General features: G+C 52.6%; 5 protein-coding genes across 5 annotated transcripts; 3 read left to right on the forward strand and 2 right to left on the reverse strand.

Annotated features, from left to right (window-relative positions):
• Positions 1-3,239: 3,239 nt before the first annotated feature.
• On the reverse strand, positions 3,240-4,573 carry J4E84_007062 (uncharacterized protein; the record flags this gene model as incomplete). The annotated part of the gene is made up of 2 exons (XM_049389648.1): positions 3,240-4,135; positions 4,189-4,573. 2 exons carry the CDS (start codon positions 4,571-4,573, stop codon positions 3,240-3,242), a joined length of 1,281 nt encoding a protein of 426 aa, XP_049242841.1.
• A 2,200-nt stretch (positions 4,574-6,773) lies between these two features.
• J4E84_007063 (uncharacterized protein) lies at positions 6,774-8,688 on the forward strand (the record flags this gene model as incomplete). The annotated part of the gene is made up of 2 exons (XM_049389649.1): positions 6,774-6,781; positions 7,101-8,688. 2 exons carry the CDS (start codon positions 6,774-6,776, stop codon positions 8,686-8,688), a joined length of 1,596 nt encoding a protein of 531 aa, XP_049242842.1.
• Positions 8,689-9,011: 323 nt separating this feature from the next.
• On the reverse strand, positions 9,012-14,515 carry J4E84_007064 (uncharacterized protein; the record flags this gene model as incomplete). Its single annotated transcript, XM_049389650.1, has 3 exons — positions 9,012-10,316; positions 10,365-13,994; positions 14,156-14,515. The coding sequence occupies 3 exons, from the start codon at positions 14,513-14,515 to the stop codon at positions 9,012-9,014; spliced, it is 5,295 nt and encodes a 1,764-aa protein (XP_049242843.1).
• Positions 14,516-16,444: 1,929 nt separating this feature from the next.
• J4E84_007065 (uncharacterized protein) lies at positions 16,445-16,968 on the forward strand (the record flags this gene model as incomplete). Its single annotated transcript, XM_049389651.1, has 2 exons — positions 16,445-16,453; positions 16,516-16,968. The coding sequence occupies 2 exons, from the start codon at positions 16,445-16,447 to the stop codon at positions 16,966-16,968; spliced, it is 462 nt and encodes a 153-aa protein (XP_049242844.1).
• Positions 16,969-18,468: 1,500 nt separating this feature from the next.
• Positions 18,469-19,371, forward strand: J4E84_007066 (uncharacterized protein; the record flags this gene model as incomplete). The annotated part of the gene is made up of 3 exons (XM_049389652.1): positions 18,469-18,807; positions 18,895-19,085; positions 19,173-19,371. The coding sequence occupies 3 exons, from the start codon at positions 18,469-18,471 to the stop codon at positions 19,369-19,371; spliced, it is 729 nt and encodes a 242-aa protein (XP_049242845.1).
• Between the last annotated feature and the right edge of the window lie 1,805 nt (positions 19,372-21,176).

The raw sequence follows: 21,176 nt of genomic DNA on the forward strand, positions 1-21,176 counted from the left end.
CATTCCGCGACGTGGGGCGGGGCTCCTGCTCCGCGTGTGCTAGCGCGGGTGCCTTAGCGTCAGGAGTCAAGGGCGAGGTCCGCTTCTTTCACTTGCCACATCTGCGACGACCTAGTCGTTCTATCTTTACGGCTATCACGTTCCTCACGCACCTATATATAGGGGAATTTTGCAGATGTCGAAGCTGAGTATCTCTAAGAGTAGGTCATACCCTATGAATGGTTGTCGGTACCTGAAATTCGCCAGCGGAGACCCGATAAGTTCACTCGACCTGTAAAATCACAACGTTTGAGTCGACAGCACATGTCCAGCAGAAGAGATCTCTCTATTGATGCATTCAGACCGGACTTCCAAAATCCAGCACAAGCATAAAGCTGTTGACGGCCCTTGTATTCTCACACACCTTGCGCGCATGAGACATCTGGAAGAGTTTACGTCTTGACTAGAAACATAAGCCGACAAAAACGTCTAGCCAATCACGAAGCTGTCTATCGCGTTTTGCGCAGCCGGGGGCTTTGGAAGATAGAGCACACGCTCGAACACACGTGCTCTTTATATCTGGATACGAGGACCCATCCAAGAAATTGCAGCCCTTGCGCTACTGTGCTGTTCACCGGCTGCGCCATGACATGACGTTTGTAGGCTTCTTTTTTCTGCCCTGGTTCTGACCTGCATCTATTGGTGGTGAGCCGATTGTCATCCTACAGCTTGTATTCTTCCTATAGGCCCGTAGGGTCAAGCCCTCTGGAATAAGGCAGACTCGGCTAATGACACATTGATAAGAGACCTGCCTCAGTCGAGAAAGCTACTTTCAACGATTGTTACATCAACCTTCAGCCTAGGCTCCATCATTTTGAAACACCCGACTACCATTTGCCATGACTCTCGTCTTCAGGGCCGCCAAATCGACTGATGCATCGCTACAAAACGTTCAGGTTGGCCCTGCCGACATGCTCGCGACTGTTTCAGCGGCCTACTCAGCCTGGGGCTTCCTGAAAGGCTTGCACGGGGTGAAAACCCTGCTGGAGTTCCGCAAGGATCCGTTGAAAGTTGAGTGGATGGAGATTTTTGATGTCAAGTTGCAATTATCGCCACTCTCTGGATTGGTCTTCACCTGTAATGGCCAATTTTACGTAGGTGGTGAGAAAATTGAAGAGTCGTTCGACGGCGACCGGGTAACGCAGCTCATTGGCCTTACGATCTGTGCTTTGGCTCACGAATGTGGAGGACCGACCGCAATAGAGCTTTTCATGAAATGCCTAGGTCCTGCCCTTTTTAAAGAGGGGTTGATGCGGGATGGGATACACGGCCAGCTGGTGGAGAATCTCCGAAGAATACTCAACGAAGGCGCAGCCAGAGGCCTACCGCAACGATTCGTCACGGCGATCGAGACCCTCGGTGTCCCTACGGGCGATCGAAAAAAACTGCGCCACCTCATACATGCCGACGATGGATCTGAGATTGGGCTGGTTGGTGGGCTCTTGGTGTGGATCGCGTCTCGAGACCGGGAAGCGTATCTGACGCGCAGCAGCCTCGTCACTCGTGTTGCTACACTCCTGAGAGCTGTAGGCTATAACATCGGTGAGGTGAGAACATGGGATGGGGAAGGAGAGCAACCATTGGGTGACAAAGAGCTGGTCCTCGTCTTAGGTGGACACGTGGAAACTGATAAGTTGAGGCTGAGTGACGATGAGCTTCCAAACGGTCAGCAAATCCATCACTACAGAAATAATACTGTGGGAGCACTGTTCTGTACAACATTGGAAACACAGTCAGGTCTCATCCCGGAAGTTCTGCAGTCTCGTTTCGAGGACGTCTATCAATACATCCAGGATCACTTGAGTTTCGTATGGAAGAGCGGGTTTGTTAAAAGCAGTCATTCTACCAACATGGGTCAGGTACAAGCTTGTCCAGTCTGGAAGAAACCGAAATTCGCAGCCACTCCTTCTGCGATACGGCTTGCCGCTTTCCATTTCCCAACAGCAGCGGAATGGCTAGCGCCTTGTTACGAGAAGATCGCGGGCTCCGAGGACTGGGTCATCATCCTGGATCAAAAGCAGCGCTCGAGTATTGGATGGGAAACAGGCTTTCCACCTGCGTTGATCAACTTTCGCATCATTTCAGCTTCTATTGTCATATCGGTTGCCAGCAGATTAGCCCCAGAAGACTTTGAGAGCCTGCGCCACTCCATGAACATTGCTCTTGATACACCAGATTGGATAGCATCAATGAGCTCAATCATCGATAATGGCCTGCATCCAGGTCATGAGTCCCAACCAAGCAGTCTTGGATTTCCATTGTGGAAAGCCGTACAAATTTTAGCCGTGGTCCATGCAGCGTCAAGCCCAGATTGGGTGGATCAAGAAGCAGATGTCGACATACGACGCGTCATCGGCTGGAGGACTGGTGCGTACGCAGTGTTGCCGAGCCTATTTTTTGAAATGGCTCCTACCGAAAAGGCAATCGGTATTCGTTGTCTCGACCAGTTTTGGGCAAACGCAGTTGTCCGCTCCCAAGGCTCGGTTCACACTCAAGATAATACCGTAATGTACGGACTGTCCGTTGAGGCTGCATCTTCCGGTTCAAACGTTCCAGACACTGAGTCAAGCTTTCCCCTTGTGAACACCGGCGGCGGCGAATGCCACTTTGGCCCCGCCGTCACTCGTCCAGCTGATAGGCTTCTCTACCTCAGCCTGGAAAAGCCGGCGAGACTACCGCTACATGACATAGCATTCTGCGGTCGTATCAATGGCGATTCTGTTGGGATAGTTTCAGTGCTTTCGATCATCCAAACGATTATCGTCAGCTTAGAAGCTTCAAAGCAGTGTCCTGGGCATGACAGAACTGTAACCCAGTCGGTGTACAACGTTCACACCTCGAACTGGTGTCAAAATCGAAACCGAAAGCCATGTTGGAAAGGTATGTCGACTGTGATATCAGCGCAGGAGCATCCTCTATGGGCAATCTTTCTCGCTGGTCATTCCGGATGGGGTATGTCTGGACGCATTTCTTTCGGTTGTTTTGATTGTGCTACAGAGCAGGGCCAAAACAACTCTTTCATCGTAGGGTATACATAGTCATCACTCAGTTTTAGTATGACTCACTCAACGGACGGTGATGCAGTATTCGGTGTCTATTTGTCCATGTACTGTATAGTAGGTCTGGAAACGCGAAGTTCGTAAATGCGTGTGTTTCGTAGACTATTCTTCCTAAGGAGAAATTAATATGAGCTCCGCAGACTACGCGCCCAGAGCAGGAATCATCTTGAGGGTTGCAAACTCTCCAAGCACCTCCCTAATAGCGTCGTTCGAATCGACAAATCCATGCCATCCCATCTTCCGCGCCTTGTTCATCGTGAGATCCAGAGAAGAGCCCATTAGTCCTCCGTCCGTAAAGCCAAAGATGCGGTCGATATCCATATTTTGAAGCTTGTCTACCTTGAGACCATGTTTAGAAATGATCTCCTCCCATGCGTTTTGTACCTTCTCTTGCTTTGCCCAATCCGTCAGCGTGAACCGCACGCGGAGCTTTGCTGGTGGCCCAAAACCTCGCGGAGGCGGATCGTGCTTTGTGGTAATGACCGTGTAGGCACTGTCGTCCAGGCTGGGAGTCTCATAGCCAATGCCATACCAACCCGCGTACTTTGGCCAGAAATTACCCCACGTAAAGGTCGTACCGTCCATAGTATTGAACTTTTCGTTCTTCGCCCCATCGTCAAGCACAGCCCATTGCTCCATATACGCATTCATCTTGCTGCTCGACATGCATCTGTTCGCCTCCCATGCTTGCAGGTCAGTTGGGAACTCGAGCTTCTCGCCTAGGTGTTTCTGTACACTTGCGTAGACGCCCAGCGGAAAAACAAGATTCATTGCGGCGTCTGGCACAGCGCCGAGGATGCCCGCTGGCATGCATACGTTCCAATCGATACCCTGCTTTTTGCAAAAGTCCCAGAGGAAGTCTTCTTGGGGGTAGTAGAAGTTGGGTTCCAGAGTGACGCGTGGTGCTGTTTCTTCCTGGGGAGTAGCTGCAGGGCCGAGGTGGATACCGTAGTTCTTCGCGCCGGTCTGGAGCATGATGCGCTTTGGCTTGATGTTGGCTATGAGGAGAGCTTCACAGAAGTTCTTGAGAAGGGCGGCTGCGGTAGGTCAGTTTCGTAAAATGGGAAGTTATAGATCAACTATTACGTACTGTTCACCTTGCACATCTCCTCGGCGTCGCTCCACAAGCCACCACCCTCCTTCGGCTTGACTTGAACGTACGAGTAGAAGAAGACGTAGTCAGCCTTGACACCCTTATCCTTCAACACTTTCGCGATATCTTCTGAGTCCTGTAGAAAGTCGAGAGGTATGTGCTCGGCATTCTTCGGTAGTCCATCTGGAATCGCGGGTGGTCGCCTTGACAAACAGTAGATCTTCGTCCATCGCTCGGGATCCTGCGCTAGCACACGCAGCATGTAGTTACCAGAGATACCATTTGCGCCGGTTATAATGGCTGTAAGTCCTTTCAATGACGAGGGGTATACAGGTAGGCCGTGGAAGATGCCTTTGCTTTCGACCAGCTGCTGATTGGACATGTTGGATGAAGCAGTGTAGAGGAAATGTGATGGGAAATAGAAAGGATGATGCTCGGTCGCACAACAGTAAGATAGATGTTATTCTCCTGATGGGGCATGTTCGACAAATTGATGTCCACCTGTACAACCTCGGATCATGACGTATTGCGGGGAAGTGCAGCAAGATCGATCTCGATAGCAGCAATGCAGCACAACATACGGGTGGATACATGTATGACACATGCGATTCTCCAGCCGAACAACGCATGCTTCTGTCACAATTTTCGCGTAGTGTACGCAAATCTTACGATTATCTGTAGGGCTGTCGTAATTGTGATAGCGCGTCTAGTCGCGTCGAGACAACGCTCTGCGTTTGATCAGCGATCTTATAACAAAAGATACACGCTCCCATGCTGCTGATATGATAGCGACATGTGATACCGTACAATAAATGATAGACATTGTCTCTCCAGTCGTCGTGGGTGGCTGGAAGATGGACTGGAGCGCGTACGTAGGTACGCGTTTGGGTCGGAGCCTTAGCGCGGCGCTAAGCAGGGCCGATTGCCACGCCTGCTACGCGACATTACACCTACAACACCAGACCTCTTGCCACAACGACGCCCGATATTGACGCGATTTGAATCCATCTCTTGAAAGTATACATCACAATATATCTATCAGCGCTGTTTGATGCGGCTTGCTTCCTCATTCCTCAGCCTCCTAACACCCGCGTTCCAGCCAAACGAACGCTCGCAGTTCATCACATTTCCAAAAGGGTGATCCACGGAGTCTAATGTTTGGAATAACCTGTCCCCTTTTGTACACCAGATACTATTCTTCATCTCTGTTGGAATATTAGGGTACTCTAGCACTGGAGGCCAGCTCCTGGTTCAACCTACCTCTCGGGATCTTTATATTGCGACGAAGTGCTCGTTCGCAATAGCAGTAACTTCTCGCATCTCTGGCGGAAATCTTCCATGATACCAAGTTTGACCCAGGACATCATTCAGCTTTCCCAATACAGCCAGTCTGGGGAACGGCGTGGCTCAAAAGGTCTGGCAGTCGCGCCTGGTGAATACTGCCGCTTGCACTTCATAAAGCATTACGACAATCCCTAGCGCCATGCCCCAAGCAACTACCTGGCCGCATAACACTTCCGGTGTGAACACAGGTCAACATAAGCACGGTAAAACCATGGAAAAGGACATATCAAAGCTTGTAGCCGTTCCTAATATCGCTTTCAGGCCAAAAGAGCAGCAAGTCTCACCGACGGACCAAGGTATACCAGAAACTTCCCGGAACAATGATACCTCCGAGAGTGACCCAGCTGACATTGCATGGGATTATGATGTATACGCCGCGCCTTTCATTCCGCCAGGTCTTCAAGCAATCAACACCGAAGTGGCTACCATCATCAACACAAGACCTAGACATTGGATCGACTTTGAGAATTACGTACATACATTCACCGGAACAAGCTTTATACCGCCACCCTACGCGGAAACTGAAGATCACACAGTCAGATCAGCAGCGGATTTTCCTACGTCGCTCAATGAGTCCACCTATCTGCAACACTTCGACATATCGGCCGCCATAGAGCGTGTAGCGAAGGAGAAAGAAAACGAATCATACGCGATGTATCAAGTCCCGCTCTGGCAATACCATCCAATGGGAGACTTGTGGTGCCTGCTAGTTCCAGGACTAAGAGAAGATAACCCACACATTGAAATGGGCGATGTGCTTCAGATACGTCAACTGTATGTTAACGAAACAGGGGCCTTAACGTTGATGCCAAACTATGTGGATGATTACCAATTCGGATACATGGGATCTCCTTCAATAGCCTTCAGGCCCTGGACAGGCGTACAGCACAATGCCGCAGTCTTCGGTGTCAACCGTGCGCAAGAAACAGTCTATATCAAAGCAGATGGCCTATGTCCACCGGTATCGCCCATGCGCATGTTCGCTAATGTCATCATTCCACTGAAGTTCAACATCCTCCAAAGCCGGCGAAAAGCTTTGGCACACCTCAGCTCCGAGCTGAGACTCGTCGGCTTCTCCCCACGGACATATGGCTACCCATCCTCGAACGACAGGCTAAATCATTTTGGCGAATCGCCTGGTGTCAAATATGCCACACTTAACGCCGACGCCACGAGAGTCGCATCCCACGATTCTCATAACGATTGGAGTCTCAGAATCCTGTTTCCCGATGAAACTCATGGCGAAGTTCAAACTACACTGCGCAAAGTTCCCCATCGCAAGCTTTTCGATCGCGCTGTCAACTACGAACAAGCGCATGCTGTCAACGACATATGTACTAACATATATGGGACTGTGCCTTACTTGATCAGTGGACCGCCAGGTAAGGGAACAACTGTACGAATCGCATCTACGACATACACTAACTTGTTATCTCAACCTTAACAGGCACGGGAAAGACAAAGACGCTTGTGGAGACGGCAATGCAACTGTTAAACACTACAGATGTCGCACACATGCTAATATGCGCTCCATCAGAGGCAGCGGCGGATACACTGGCACTCAGGCTCAAGGAATATCTCGCACGAAAGGAGCTATTTCGACTTAACCGACCAGGAAGGGCCGATAACGAGGTACCACGGGAGCTATTGCAGTACTGCCATATCGAGAACGACATGTTCTGTCTACCACCATTCCGGGAGCTCATGGCTTTCAACATCGTAGTAACCTCTTGTCAAGACGCGGCGATACTGGCAGACGCAAGATTGACCAACAACGATCTCTGGACTATACAAAGGAATATGTCATCAGCTTTCAACCCAGACGACCAAATCCCCAATCCGAAGCTACATTGGAGCGCCTTACTTATAGACGAGGCAGCTCAAGCTACTGAACTAGACGTTTTGCCTGCCATTAGCGTTGTATGCCCACCATTCACGTATCCGACCACGTCGACCCAACCACGCGTAGTGATGGCAGGAGATGAAAAGCAGCTGGGGCCACGAATTGCATCCCGTAACCTTCTCGTACGCAGGTCCTTGTTCGCCCGGCTTTTTCAACGACCGCTATACGAGAACCACCCTCTCTCGCGCTCAAAGATCAAGCCATCATCCGGCTCACCAGTACTGAAGCGATCAATGTTACCGATCACATACCCACCATTCACATTACTAGTCCGAAACTACCGTTCCCACCCTGCCATCCTCAGCGTACCAAGCGCTCTCTTCTACAACAATACCCTGATCCCAGAGGCTCCTCTATCAACCACCCCACTCCAACAATCCGATCTCTGGCGCGGCCGCAAGTGGCCCGTCCTCTTCATCCCGCACACCGGCCTCGACGAAATCGAACGTGACAACGGCGGCTGGTACAACATCTCCGAAGCGCGCATCGCCTGCAACATCGTCCAAACCCTCCACCGCTATTCCTCCGTCAAGCAATCAGACATATGCATCATGTCGCCCTTCGCCGCGCAAGTCAAACTCCTGCGTTCAATGATCCGTTCATCCGAGTATGGCAGAGGCGCAGGACTGTGGGACGTCAACATCGGTCCCTTGGAAGCTTTCCAAGGTCTCGAGAAACGGGTCGTTGTGCTATGTACAACACGAGCACGGAAGAGGTTTTTGGCTAAAGACGAAAAGGCCGGCTTGGGTATCGTGGGTGGAGGTAGGAAGATGAATGTCGCGCTCACGCGAGCAAAAGAAGCGCTGTTCGTTATTGGTAACGTTGAGGTCTTGGAGCAAAATCAGCATTGGCGGCAGTGGTTGGCGTTTTGTTGGCGGAACGGGTTGGTTAGTGATGAGAAGGGGGGTTGGGATGGGGGTTCATTGGGAGGCGATGGAGACGAGGTTAAGATTGGGGTTCTGGAGAAGGCGTTGATTGCTAAGGAAGAGCAGGGGAAGCAGAGGGGGAAGGTGTTAGGTGCTGGGGCGGGGACGCAGGATGTCGGCGAGTATGATGCTTGGGTTGAGAGTTTGAGGGAGACGCTTGGGGAGGGGGATGAGGAGGAGGGAGAGGGACTGGGGGAGGAGGGTTATGAGGAAGGCGAGGAGGGAGACGTTGTACATGCTCATGATACTATCGCTGGCGCTGAGGAAGGAGAGCTTGTGACGAGGACTGGCACTCTGGTGTCCAGCCTTGACAACGATGCCTAGGGTTTGGAGCGAGAACCCGCCTACTCAGGAGGAGTAAGAGAGTGGGCAATTGTAGAGGGATTCACACTCATGATTGTGGTATTGCATATGGAGATCTGTATGATAAGCACAAATTGTTGGCAAGCGACACATGTCTAATACCGTATAATTTTGATGTATGAACGACGTTCTGACGTTCATTACGGGGTATCGATGTGACTAGCAAACATGCTCCAATCCCTCAAAAACCAAGCATAAACCCCATGCATGATTTCCATACGCCAAACTACCTTGCCATGCCAAAACGCCTTTTCCGGCCCTGTCTCTCAAGACGCACCCAGCCTCTAGCCCTGGAACAAGAAGCCCCTCAGCGCATTCTCAACCTGCTGATCGTCATATCCTTGACCTTGCAGCTGTTGAACCATCTGCTGCTGCTGAGCCATACGTTGTGCTTGCTGCATAACACCATTCGCACCACCATACACCCCTTCCATCTGTGCCTGAGGCGCGAACTGGGCGTAAGAACGAGACGGATCATTCGAAGAACCTCCAGACATAGACATAGGCGGGCCCACAGAACCCGAGCCAGAACCAGCGCCAGAACCTGCACCATTCACACTCCCACTCATACTACCCGGCGGCCTGTTATACGCGTTCTTAGGCGGACGACCCATACCAGAGTAAGTAGGTGGGGGAACAGGCTGGCCCTTAGCCAGCGCCGCCTTCTCCCTATCCCTCTTCTTCTGCTGTACGAGCGTGCCCTTGACACCACGAAGATACTTCATCGCCGCATCGACGAGTTCTTTCTTTTCGGGCGAGTTCTTAAGCGCCTCGAGCATCTCCCGGACTTGGGTTTCGGATTTGATGTGTGGGCAGGTGCGCGAGTGGCCGAAATGGGCTAGGCCGCAGAGGTTGCAATGTTCGACGCCGGCGGCTTTGAGTTCGCAGGCGCCTTGAGGGTGGTTCTTGTGGCAGGCGGGGCAAATGCGGTTGCCGAAGGAGCCGTAGGTTGGTTCGAGGGGGTTACGGATGGGGATGGTGGCGCGCTCGAAGGGTTTGACTGTCACTTCGTTAGTCTTTGGGGCTTGTGGCGATGACTCTGGTGGTGGTGTGGAGAGGTCGATGAAGGCGGCTGGTGGATGGGGTGACGACGCCTGGTCTGAGGAAGTGGCTGGATGACTCCGACCATCACTGCTCAGATGTGTCGAGAGCTCAAGTCTCATTCGAGTACCACCTTTGGGTGGCACAATCTTTACCGGCTTCAATGGCGACCTGACAGCTCTTACACCACCCTTCTTAGGCGTAGTTTGTACAGGAACAGGTGCAGTGGGGGACTTTGACGAAGGAACTTGAGACGCACCTGCGCCATTCTGCTTGTACAGCGAAGAGCTGGCGTTGTTTGTTGTACTGCGATGGCGAACGTGACCCAGCTCCTTGGCGGCATCAACGTCCTCATGACCAGGCTCAGGCTCGCTTTCGTCTTCAGACTCGGCCTGGAAGTCAGTATCGCTTTCGGAACCTGTCTTGGCTTTGCGCTTCCTGCTCGGCTTTTTGATTGGTGAAGGCGGTAATGCGGATTCCTCGCGTCGATCGTCTCCCGCGGCGGATGCTGCATCGGCATCTTTTGGATCTATCACGTAATCGACAGTCTGCACGATGTTAGTAATTATAGTAATGGAGGATAAGACATTGCGTACTTGTTTAGCCCGCCGTCCTCGACCCATAGCCTCCGCCTTTGCAAGTGCTTCAGCGGCTGCGGCGGCTTGTCGTTCCTTCAAGATCTTGTCCCAGACACCCGGATCTGGAGCAACCTCCTCGTCTACCGTGTCGAAATCGTCTTGTAATGCGCCTTTCTCGTTGACCCAGATACGGGCAAAGCCAAACTGAGATTCCGCGGAGTCATCGTCACCAGTCTTTGTATTCTCGATCTGGCTACGATCGAGTAGCTTGTCGATGGAGGCATCGTCGTACCGGATGTCGTGGTCGGCATCGTCGTCTTTGAAGAGTTCCGCCGCGCCATGCTTGAGTATCGACTCGACGTCCTCGTCCTCGGGATCATCTCGGTCCAGATCCTGAACAACGACCTTGTCAAGGGCCATCTTCTTCTTACCCATTTGCATGATCTTCTCTTCTACAGACGCTCGAGTAGCCAGCTGAAGACACAGCACCTTCTTCTTCTGACCGATACGATGAGCTCGAGCAATGGCTTGAAGATCTTGATGAGGATTCCAATCAGGATCGAGTATGATGACGGTGTCAGCGGTTGCAAGATTGATGCCTACACCACCAGCACGTGTGGATAGAAGGAAGGCGAATAGCGGCGAGTCGGGTGCGTTGAACTGGTCGATGCGCTTCTGCTTCTCGAGAGAGCCCATGGTACCGTCTAAGCGCTGGTACGGGAGCTGCATACCGTCCAAAAAGTCTTCGATGATGTTGAGCATGTCGAGGAACTGACTGAAGATGAGCACGCGATGACCGCGTTCCTGAAGCTTCGGAAGCAAGGTCTCGAGAAGAGAGAGCTTGGCAGAAGCCTCGACGAGATTGCGATGAGAGACAGCGGCGACTTCGCTTCGCTCTTCAATCTCCCTGCTATAGACGAACGGATGGCAAAGACACTTACGTAGCTGCATAAGAATATTGCTCAAGTTGGCACGTTCCTGCTGCTTCAGCTGCTTGTCGGAGGTGAAGAGAGCTTTGAGTAGTTCCGGGCTCTTGGACAAGATAGACTTGTAAACTTGCTTCTGCAGATGGCTCATGGAGATGGGGAGAATGATCTGACCCAAAGGCGGCAGGAAAGTCAGGACCTTGGCCTTAGTACGTCGCAGAATGAAGGGCCGGATCTGGTCATGAAGCTCTCGGATATTGTCCGCTGTCATCTCAGCGTACTGCTCCTCAAGCGCGGCAGCATCGATGGTGTCGTCGAGGAAGTGCAGCAAGTTGAAGAGCTCACGGGCGTTATTCTGCAGCGGCGTACCAGTCAACAAAAGACGGAACGGCGCGCGAACTGCTGTGAGAGCTGTATACAACTGGGACTTGTCGTTCTTCAAGCGCTGGCCTTCGTCAACGACGAGACCTGCCCAGCTAACACCCCTGAAGAACCTCCTGCAGTTGTCATCGGCGGCAGCGTCGTAGGAGGTTACGACGATGTGGCATCGCAAGTCTTTTGTCTTCTCGGGATACATCTCGTACTGGTAGGCCATCTCACGAGCTTTGGCGGACCCGAAGTAAGCCACCACGCGAAGAGACGGCGCCCACTGCTTGATCTCTCGTCGCCAATTGGCACATGTCGAGTTGGGGACTACAATCAGGAAGGGGAAGCAGTTGTGCTCTTGGATGAGGGTCGCCATAAAGGCAATGACTTGAATCGTCTTTCCGAGACCCATCTCGTCGGCGAGGATGGCGTTCTTCTGGTCGTACCACTTGTAGTAAAGCCAGTTGAGACCCTCCAGCTGATACTTCATCAGCTCACCACCAACAAGGTTATCAGGCTGTTTCTCTCGCTCAAGTTTGGCGAATGATGTGCTGCGAGCCTTTTCAATGCGTCCTTTGAGTGGTCCTTGCTTGGGAATCTTGACGTAGCGGCCGGCCACCCAGTCGTTGTAAGCAGTGACAAAGTCAAGCCACCTGTCACCGTCTTCTGGGGTTGGTACGCTCTCCCATACTGTATCTTCGTAGCCGAGTCCTTTGTACTTGATGAGCGCCTTGTCAACTTCCTTGATACGAGCTTTGTCAATCTCTTCACTACGGACTTCGACATAGCTCGTGTACTTGATATCGAGGACGATATCGATACGAAGGTACTCCTCGGGGATGGCGTCTTCGGTCCGCATTTTCGGTCCGTCCTCGCGCTTAAAGAAGGCCTTGCGCTGGACTGCAGCCGTGACACCCCAAGTCCAGGCTCCGGAGTGCCATGCAGATCGGAAGTAGGACTCGTTCTCCCACTTGATCAAGTACTGCTTATCGTCTTCGCAAACGAGTTCACATGGTGTCCCCGGACGGTATGTCTCAACATCCGACGGGCGCCAAGCGATGATACCGCCTACCTTCTGATCGAAAGTCTCGTCGCACTCTTTGCAGAGCCATTTGCCAGAGTATTCGCGGAAACGCTCATCTGCCATCTCCTCGTCGTCGCGATTGACGTCCATAGCGTACTGCGACATGGGTGGTAGATGATGGTAATGCCAGGCACGAGAGCACTTAGTGCAGCGGAACATGACATTGTTGGGATCGTTGACAAGCTCAGAAGGTACGTCGACGACTGGATCATGGCCGTCGTTTTCTTCGCGCTCCTTCATTTCCTGCTGTGTGGTTTTGCGACGTCTAAAGGGTCGACAGGAAGGACCCGAGATAGCGCAATCCTGACATCTGGATAGATCAGGAGCAGTTGCGTCTTTCTTCTTGTAGAAGTTGATGCACCTCTTGCATTGTAGAACGAACTCCTCGTCTCCAATCTTGGTGACTAGATGATCGCGCGTGGAGCGGTTGCCCAAGCAGTTCTTGTGGTAAGCCAGTGAGCAACCTTGGCAGTAGACCAGAGGCGCAACATTGGGGCCATCGAAGCAAACTTCGCAACCCCCGGCGTGTCGCGCACGAAAAGGGTCACTTCGAGGTAGATTCGGAAACACTTCTCGGACGACTGAGACCTTCTGTGCAGCCACTTTCGGAGCCGAGTCGGATCGATAGACGTCGTTGATACCCGCTTCTTGCATGTTGTTTGTGGCACGTGTTGCTCGATCAGATTGTCGGACTCCCGCTCGGGGTATCTTCTCAGGCTTTGCAGCACGCAGAGGACGTCCCTTGCGTTTGCGACCTGGTAGTAGATCTGAACGGAGGATATCCGAGGCGCTGGACTCGTCTGTGGTTCCATCTTCCGATTCTTCGTCATCGTCTTCGTTGTCGTTGGCGTTTGTTCGAGTCGGCTGTCTTGTTGAACGTCGTGTGGGTTGTTGTACGCCTTTGCGACGCCGACCCTTCCGCTTCTTGCCGGCGTCTTCGGAGTCTTCATCACTTGTGGAGAGCGCAATGAGATCGCTGTTCTCTGAGCGACCTCTTGTTGGACGTCCTCGTCGGGCTGCGCGCCTCAAGCCTTGTGAGCGGCCATTGCGACGACCTGGTGAATCGGAGGCAAGCTCGTCTTGATCGTCGTCTTCGGAAGAAGAGATGGGGAAGTTCGAGATATCCACAAAGCCCTCGTGATCAGCCTTGCCTGCGCGATTACGAAGTCTCATGTCGTCGTCGCTACCGGTCGCGTTTGGATCGTCGTCGGGTTGGAAGGTTTGTAGTGCCTCTGGGCCACCGTTGAGTTCGAGGAGCTCTTCGAAGGTAATCTATAGACACTTAGTAAGATACTTCGAGTAGATAGTTGTAGAGAAGAAGGACTCCAAGCAGAGGTGGTGCTCATATAGCGGGACCAACTGCACCCGGCGCGAGGGCTGCCTTTACCGGTGATAGTAAGGGAATTTGAGACATCCAAGATATAATCACTCACCTGTTTGACGCGGTCACCTGACAGCCTGACCTCGTAAACCATCTCGCCCTTCTTCCCAGAGAACTCGCGCAGGATCTTCTCCACTTCATCTTGAGGTTCATAGTACCTGTACTCCGTCTTCTTGACTTTCGCTGAGGGTATTCGAACGCATACCGCCCGCCGCTTGCGAGGAGGGGTATCGATATGCATAGTGAACTCTTCGTCCATATCGTCTGGCATTGACATTGTAGCGGGGGAATCAGACGCTTCCCTTGTAGGCGCGGGGCGGGGAGTACTCAGGGCCGCGTTTGCCTTGGGCCCTGGTGGCGGCTTCTTCTTGAACGCCGCCATAAGCGCCGCGCCATCTTCGTCGCTACTCATCTTGCGGTCTGCGATGCGTTCGTCTAGTGTGGTGCGTGATTGCGGGACGGCTCTTTTGGCAAGGGATCTATGTCGACAGCATCTGATGGGCCCGACTCGGTCGAGGGGTGCAGAAATCAATTAGGACAAGGTTCGATATCCTTGGCAGATACAATGTACAGCTTTGAAATGCGGGATGAGTGGGGAATGGGGATGCAGGCGCGCTGCTGTACCGTGGTTTCCGTCGCGTCTCGGTGAACGATGATAGCGCCCAAACGCCAGACGCGTGACTTCGCGTCCCGCGCTTGTCGTCTTAGTGCGAACGCCTGGCTTGGCAATCAGGAACTTTTTGTCGCAGCGCAAAAGCGCTGGTTACAAGTTAAGTCTCGAATTCCACCACGACTGCCAAATTGACCTTGTTATGGTTTATTCTTGCCTAACTAGTAGCACGCTACTGCGATCACGCCAATTGGTCACCCCACGCACCTTCCTCCGCTACAAATCAATTACTGCCGCCATCGAGAGGGGCAGGCAGGGTGGACCAGATCGACCCTTCCGACCGCGGACACGAAACGACCGCAACGACGAAAGAGATGAACCGGTGAAGAATCGCCGTGTGACTCGCCGTGAGGCACGGTTCGAGAAATTTGGTCCTCCTCGTGACGATCCAGAACCAAGATTCGGTGATCGCTCGACTGTAGCACCTCGCAGTAGCAGATTCGGACGTATACCCCGCGATGACGATGCGCCGAGTCGGTTCAAGGAAGAGCGACCGAGCGGCTTTGGAAGAGATCGATCGAGTGGTTTTGGAAGAGAACGATCAAGTGATCTGGGAAGAGAACGACAAGGCGGGTTTCAACGAGAGCGACAAAGCAGCTTTGGAAGAGATGCGCGCGGAACGGGAGTCGAGCAGGGCTCGCACCGCCCCAGCGAGGCACAAAAAGAATATGAGAGACAGTATGGCGAGAAAAAACGATCTCCGCACAGGCTGGATCCAGAGGGGAGACGAAACGGGGATATACACCCACAAAGAACTTTCCGACGCTATGATGATGGCGATAGGCCCCGGCCGCGTATGACAAATGATCGCAGCGACTTACGGAAACATAGGACAAATGATCGCAACGACTCACGGAAACAGAGACCTGAGAGAAACTGGAGGGACGACAGGGCGCCTTCATACACGCCCCGCACTCGCGATGTAGCTGACGAAGGTGTCACTGAAGCTCGATCCTCCCAAAGGGGTGATGATGCCACATCATACAGTCCGCGAGCTCGGGATGAAAACGATCGTTCTTTCGAACCGCGATTCTCTCAAAGACCGGATTCGAAGGGCGCCAGAAGAGAACGCCATGGCCGAGAGTCTTCTGATCCCGATTCCGCGACGAGAAGTAGCACGGAGACACAAAAACCTTCCGTCCGAGGACCAGAGTCACTCCCTTACACGACTGCCGCTTCAGAGTTCGTATACGGGTATGGGAGCGTGGTAGCTGCGATCAAGGCGAACCGGCGTAAATTCTACAACCTCTATGTACACTCACGAGGTGCGAGTAGAGAAGGCCTCATATCTCGGATCAGATCGCACAAGCTATTCCCAATCACACAAGAAGTTGGAGATGAGTATATGCGCGCTCTGGACAAAGCAAGTAGTGGTCGACCACACAACGGGGTGATTCTCGAGGCATCACCTCTGCCCGTCCCTCCCATTACCGAGCTGAAGACGGCTTCTCTTGAGGATGAGAGCTTCAGGGTCACACTTGATAGCCAAAGCGCTGAAGACGTGCTCGTCAACGGCAAGCAAGAGCCGTACTCGTACAAGTCGGGAGGGTGGAGACACCCACTGATCCTCTACGTGGACGGAGTAGTAAATACAACAATACCGTCTATAAGATGATAGCTAACAAAGACAGGTCGATGAAGGCAATCTTGGGGCTATTGCACGCTCAGCCTATGTCCTGGGTGCGGACGCCATCATCACGCCGACCCACCATACCGCAAACTGGAGCCACATCGCGGTCAAGGCCTCGGCCGGTGCCGCTGAAGCCATTCCGCTGTTCAAGGTCGGAGACCCAACCGACTTCCTAAAAAAGAGCGCGGGTGCAGGGTGGTGCATCTACGCGAGCGACGCCATTCCGCCTGCGCCCCCAAGTCTCTCTTCAACCGAAGACGCACCCGAGCCTGGATCCAACAAAGTAGTTTACACTATTTCGCAGGGCAGGAAACGTCTTCCCGCCGACCACAGCCCAGTTGCCGAGCACCCCACAATCCTCATGATGGGTGCTGAGGGCACTGGATTGAAGACCAGTCTGGTCAACCTGGCGAGATACAAGGTCGGAATCCCCCATGGCCGCGAGGCCAACGAGGTCGGAGTCGACAGTTTGAATGTCAGCGTTGCGGCGTCGATACTCTGCTACGAGATGCTGCAGAAGCCGAGGACACAGCCTGAGCGCAACCCCGAGAACGTTGTCTTCTAGACCACTACCCATTCGAGGAATATGTCCTCTGTACTATATGTATACTTTCAAAGCTCCATTGTAAGCTTGCAGGCTGGACATGCCATCCTTAGACGGGCAGTTGGTCCAATAGCCTTCAACGACGTGCGTCGTTATCAATTCGCTCTCTCCTCCGTGCGAGGCATGCGCCGTTGCAGCACTAATCGTCCAATGACAGATGCAGGCCAATATGGTAGCTGCATGATGCTGCAGTGCGGAGTGCATCCACTAGGTCCTTGCCTACTACCTAGCTCAGCGCCTCTTATCACCGAGGCCTCCCTAGCCTAGCAAGAATAGCTGTATAGCGACATCAATCGTGAGGCTTAAAGCGGTGAGGCAAATCTCAAATGGCCATTGCTGTACTCGCATCCAGCCGGTACTGCGATTTACCATTGCAATATCGCATCTGCCCCACGTGTTTGCTACAGTTCGCATACCGGTGGGCTGACGCTGATCGGTGGTGTGGCTGGTGTGCGTGACCAGATCCTTATCAGTGTATGCAACTGCCAATCCATCATCCCATCCAAAAATGCCTCGTACCTGTGACACGCAAAGACTTGGAGTCGGAGGATACTGGGAAGTTCACAAGACTTGACAAAAGTTTAAGTTTCAAGGAAGTAGCAGAGCCTAGGATCATGCCATGTCCATCACGACATGATCGGCGATCGGAGCATGGCGCAAAGCTCAACATGGGATTTGACACCGCTTTTCCGAAATGCGATGCAGTGTTTGCGCCATCCGAAGCGATGAATCCTTCGCGCTCGCTTGGTGAAGGGGACATGTCGTATAACGTATATACGTGAAATGAGAATGTGAACACCGTGACACTGGCTATACCCACAACGCGCTATGCGCTATCAGTAGGTGGTGTCGAGGAAAAGTCCTAGCGGTGAAGTGAAGCTAGGGGCGCGTGGGGAAAGGCGTCCAAGCGCCCCTGTCGTCATGGAGCACACGCCTCGCCATACCACGATCCTCCCCCTCCTAGCGCGATTCCAGACGGGAGAGCAGCGTTTTTCACACCCACCCATCAGCCAACTCGCACCCATATCATGGTGTCGCTCTGACCCCGTGTAGCCCCGGCTGAATCCGTCCTCCCCGCACCTGCGCCTGCTCTCAGTCACCTGGCGACTGTTTATCTATTCGCTCGGTCGCGCCTGCCAACCCACCCTTTGTACTCAACCGCCGCCTAGAGTTAGAGCCTCTCCGTCCTGCACGCACGCACGCTGCAACTGCACGCCTCACACCTAATCGCGCATCCCGCCGCATCATAAACCCCGCAACTCCTCCCTTTGCGCCACCGTCTCGATTCGACAAAAGTCTCGAGGCGAAACTTCTCACCACCCGCTGAGACAGTAATTACACATCCACCATGACGCGAAGAATTGTATATGGCGTGGGCCTCATCCTCACACTGGCCTGTAAGAGACGATGATAATGCCGCTACAAAGGAAAATGAGACTGACTGACTGCGCAGGCACCATCATGACCATCGCCAGTATCTCGATGCCGCGATGGGTCAGCTACAGCCCCGACGGCAAGCGCGAATACTCGTACGGCCTCCACAGTCGCTGCTCCGCCGTCACGGGCACCTGTGTCCCCTTCCCCAAGATGAGTGACTGCACAAAGGACCCGTCCTTCTGCAACATGTGGCGGACAGTCGGTTTCCTGACCTCCTTCGGCGTCGTCGTCGAGCTCTGCGCCATCGTCTCCTTCATCGTCATCATCTCAGGCGGAGTCCAGCGCCGCGCCGCGGGCTGGCAGGTAGCCGTTGGCGTCCTCTCCTTCAGCGCCATCGTCCAGTGCGCCGGCATGGCCATAGTGGTACGTGTCTTTCCCCGCGTTTTCCCTGCTTCTGCAGGGTCCCATGCCCATCGCAGAAGCAAAGCATGCTAACAGTCACACGCCCAGGCCTTCCTCTTCGACCACGACGAGCGCTTCTGGTCCGGCTGGCATCTCGACCTCTCCTGGACCCTCTGCACCGCCAGCTGGACCATCCTCTTCCTCACCTCCGTCGCCATCGCCGTATCCGCCTTCTACCTCCCCGTCGAGGGCGACTACGAGCTCATCCCAGAAGAATACTACGGTCCGCCAGACGATCGGTAAGGGCACACATACATCTACATCCACATCGCACATTGCGTATCTCGCTGCTGTGCAAGAAGAATCGTTTTAATTTGGGTGTGTAGGCTTCTTTCGCGCATCTCGGCTTGGGACAACGGCTTCAAAGGCCCTGACTCGGGCATGCAGTATAGTTACCAGCGCGATCAGGATAGCATGAGCGATGTTGTTAGTATTGCGGCGAGTAGCATTGCGCCTAGTGATCGCATGAGGAGAGGAAGCAGTATTGCGCCTAGTAATCGGAGGGAGAGTGATGCGAGGAGATAGGTGGATTACGAACGACGGTTTATATGCATAATGTGGTGGGACTAGGATGGGGGAGTCGGAGGCATATCTTTATCACTTTGGGCGACAGTTTGTCTGGTCTGTGTGTTGCGCTTTTTTGCGAGCTTTGTCTTGTTTTGTTTGAGTATTTGTTTTTTTTTTGGTCTACGATACCCTACTGCCATCCACCGGTGGTTGGGCACATATCTTCTCAGCTAGTCTGGATATCAAAATGTTATAAAATCTTTAACTGAGATGATACTCCCCCTTAGCTACTCGCAACGACGCCCAGAGCTCGTTGGTACAGCTACGTGTCCAACTACCTGTCGAGTGTGAGACTCAGGTTTAGTGGATTGCGATCACAATTCATTCTGAAATCTTAGCTTAATAACTCAAGTTACACTACAATTATGTGCTGCTGCCATCTTTCAGAGGGAGAGATAGAAGAATGAAACTTCGCCCTTGTATTTGTTGGTAAATGTATTAGCGCGCTGAACTGCGCCCACAACGCGGCAGATCTCCTCAATAACCCATTCAAGAATTGAAGCTGAATGTAACTCCTTAGAGATTCAGTGGTTAAAACTAAGATGTGAAGTTTGTTGCTCTAAGAACTTGTCCAAAAGCATAGAAAGAGCTAAAACCTGCGGAGAAAGAAAAATAAATGGAGTACCGATGCGTACCGTAAGCATTATGCTTCAACTTTCTTTAATACAAGTTCGAGTTTGGCGTACAGATCTCCGTAGGCCTTGATTGAATCTATCCTTCCCCACGGACGTATTGCAGCACATCGTGCTAGCCAATTGAAAGGATACTCCTCACGGATGACGAGACCTTGAGTATTCTTAGCAAGCTCAATCTCGCTTTTGTCGAAGTGAAAATACCAGTGTAGACACGCGTACCACAGCCCCAGAGAATGTGAAAGTAAAATCCCGGAAGGCGAACAGCTAAACTTGATCTCTGCGTGTATGTCTTGATTGTCTTGGGAAAAGCGTGTCATTAGCTCAACACACTTGGACGTTACAACACTATGCGCTTGTGCTTCGTCTACACAAAAGTTGATATCCGTGCATCGATTTCGATCGAGAAGAAAGTCACGTAAGGAGGGATGATGAAGGCGGACTGTTCGATTCTCATCTTCCGGCAGATCAAGGATTGCATGCAAGTCTTGGACGATCCGTTCGATGCCTTCTCTGCCCACGCCCAGCAGCTCACCCAGCGCTTGCACACTGAGAGGTACATGCAGGACTGTCAGGGTTCCGAGCACGAGTCTCAGCATCTTGCAATGATCTTCTTTCTCTTCTGCGGTGTATTCAGGAGAGAGTGAGTCTCGCAGAACGGTAAGGTATAAGTTGTCGAGATGTTTTTCGGGCTCCATCGGACGGTCATCATCCTTCATGATCGACTTCAATCTCCGCTCCGCAAATCGTCTTCCTTTTTGGATGAATCTACACGCTGTCGCCGCCCAGACGAAAAGACCACTGGCCTTCTCTGTCATCGTTGCAATGACCCTAGCACCGGGCCAATTCGCAGTTAGGTATTGTTGTTTACCGATAGTCTTTAGATTGTGGCTCAGGAAGAGCGCTATGTCAGCATTGACTATGTTGGGCGCTATGCGATGTAGCACGTAGCGCTGGAGCAGCGTGCTCGACATGTGGTCAAAAGACTCAAAACCATGTCGAATCGGTACTTCAGGTCTGCTCGTTACAAGTATTCGGAGTCGTAGTCCGTCCAGGTCCCGAGCTTCAGCCAACAGCTCAATGATTCTTCCGATGTCGTCGCCGTTATCGCACTCGTCCAGCGCATCAACA

Source organism: Alternaria hordeiaustralica, assembly GCF_023758085.1.
Source record: "Alternaria hordeiaustralica strain BMP 2776 chromosome Unknown scaffold_14, whole genome shotgun sequence".
In the NCBI taxonomy this organism is placed as follows: Eukaryota; Fungi; Ascomycota; class Dothideomycetes; order Pleosporales; family Pleosporaceae; genus Alternaria; species Alternaria hordeiaustralica.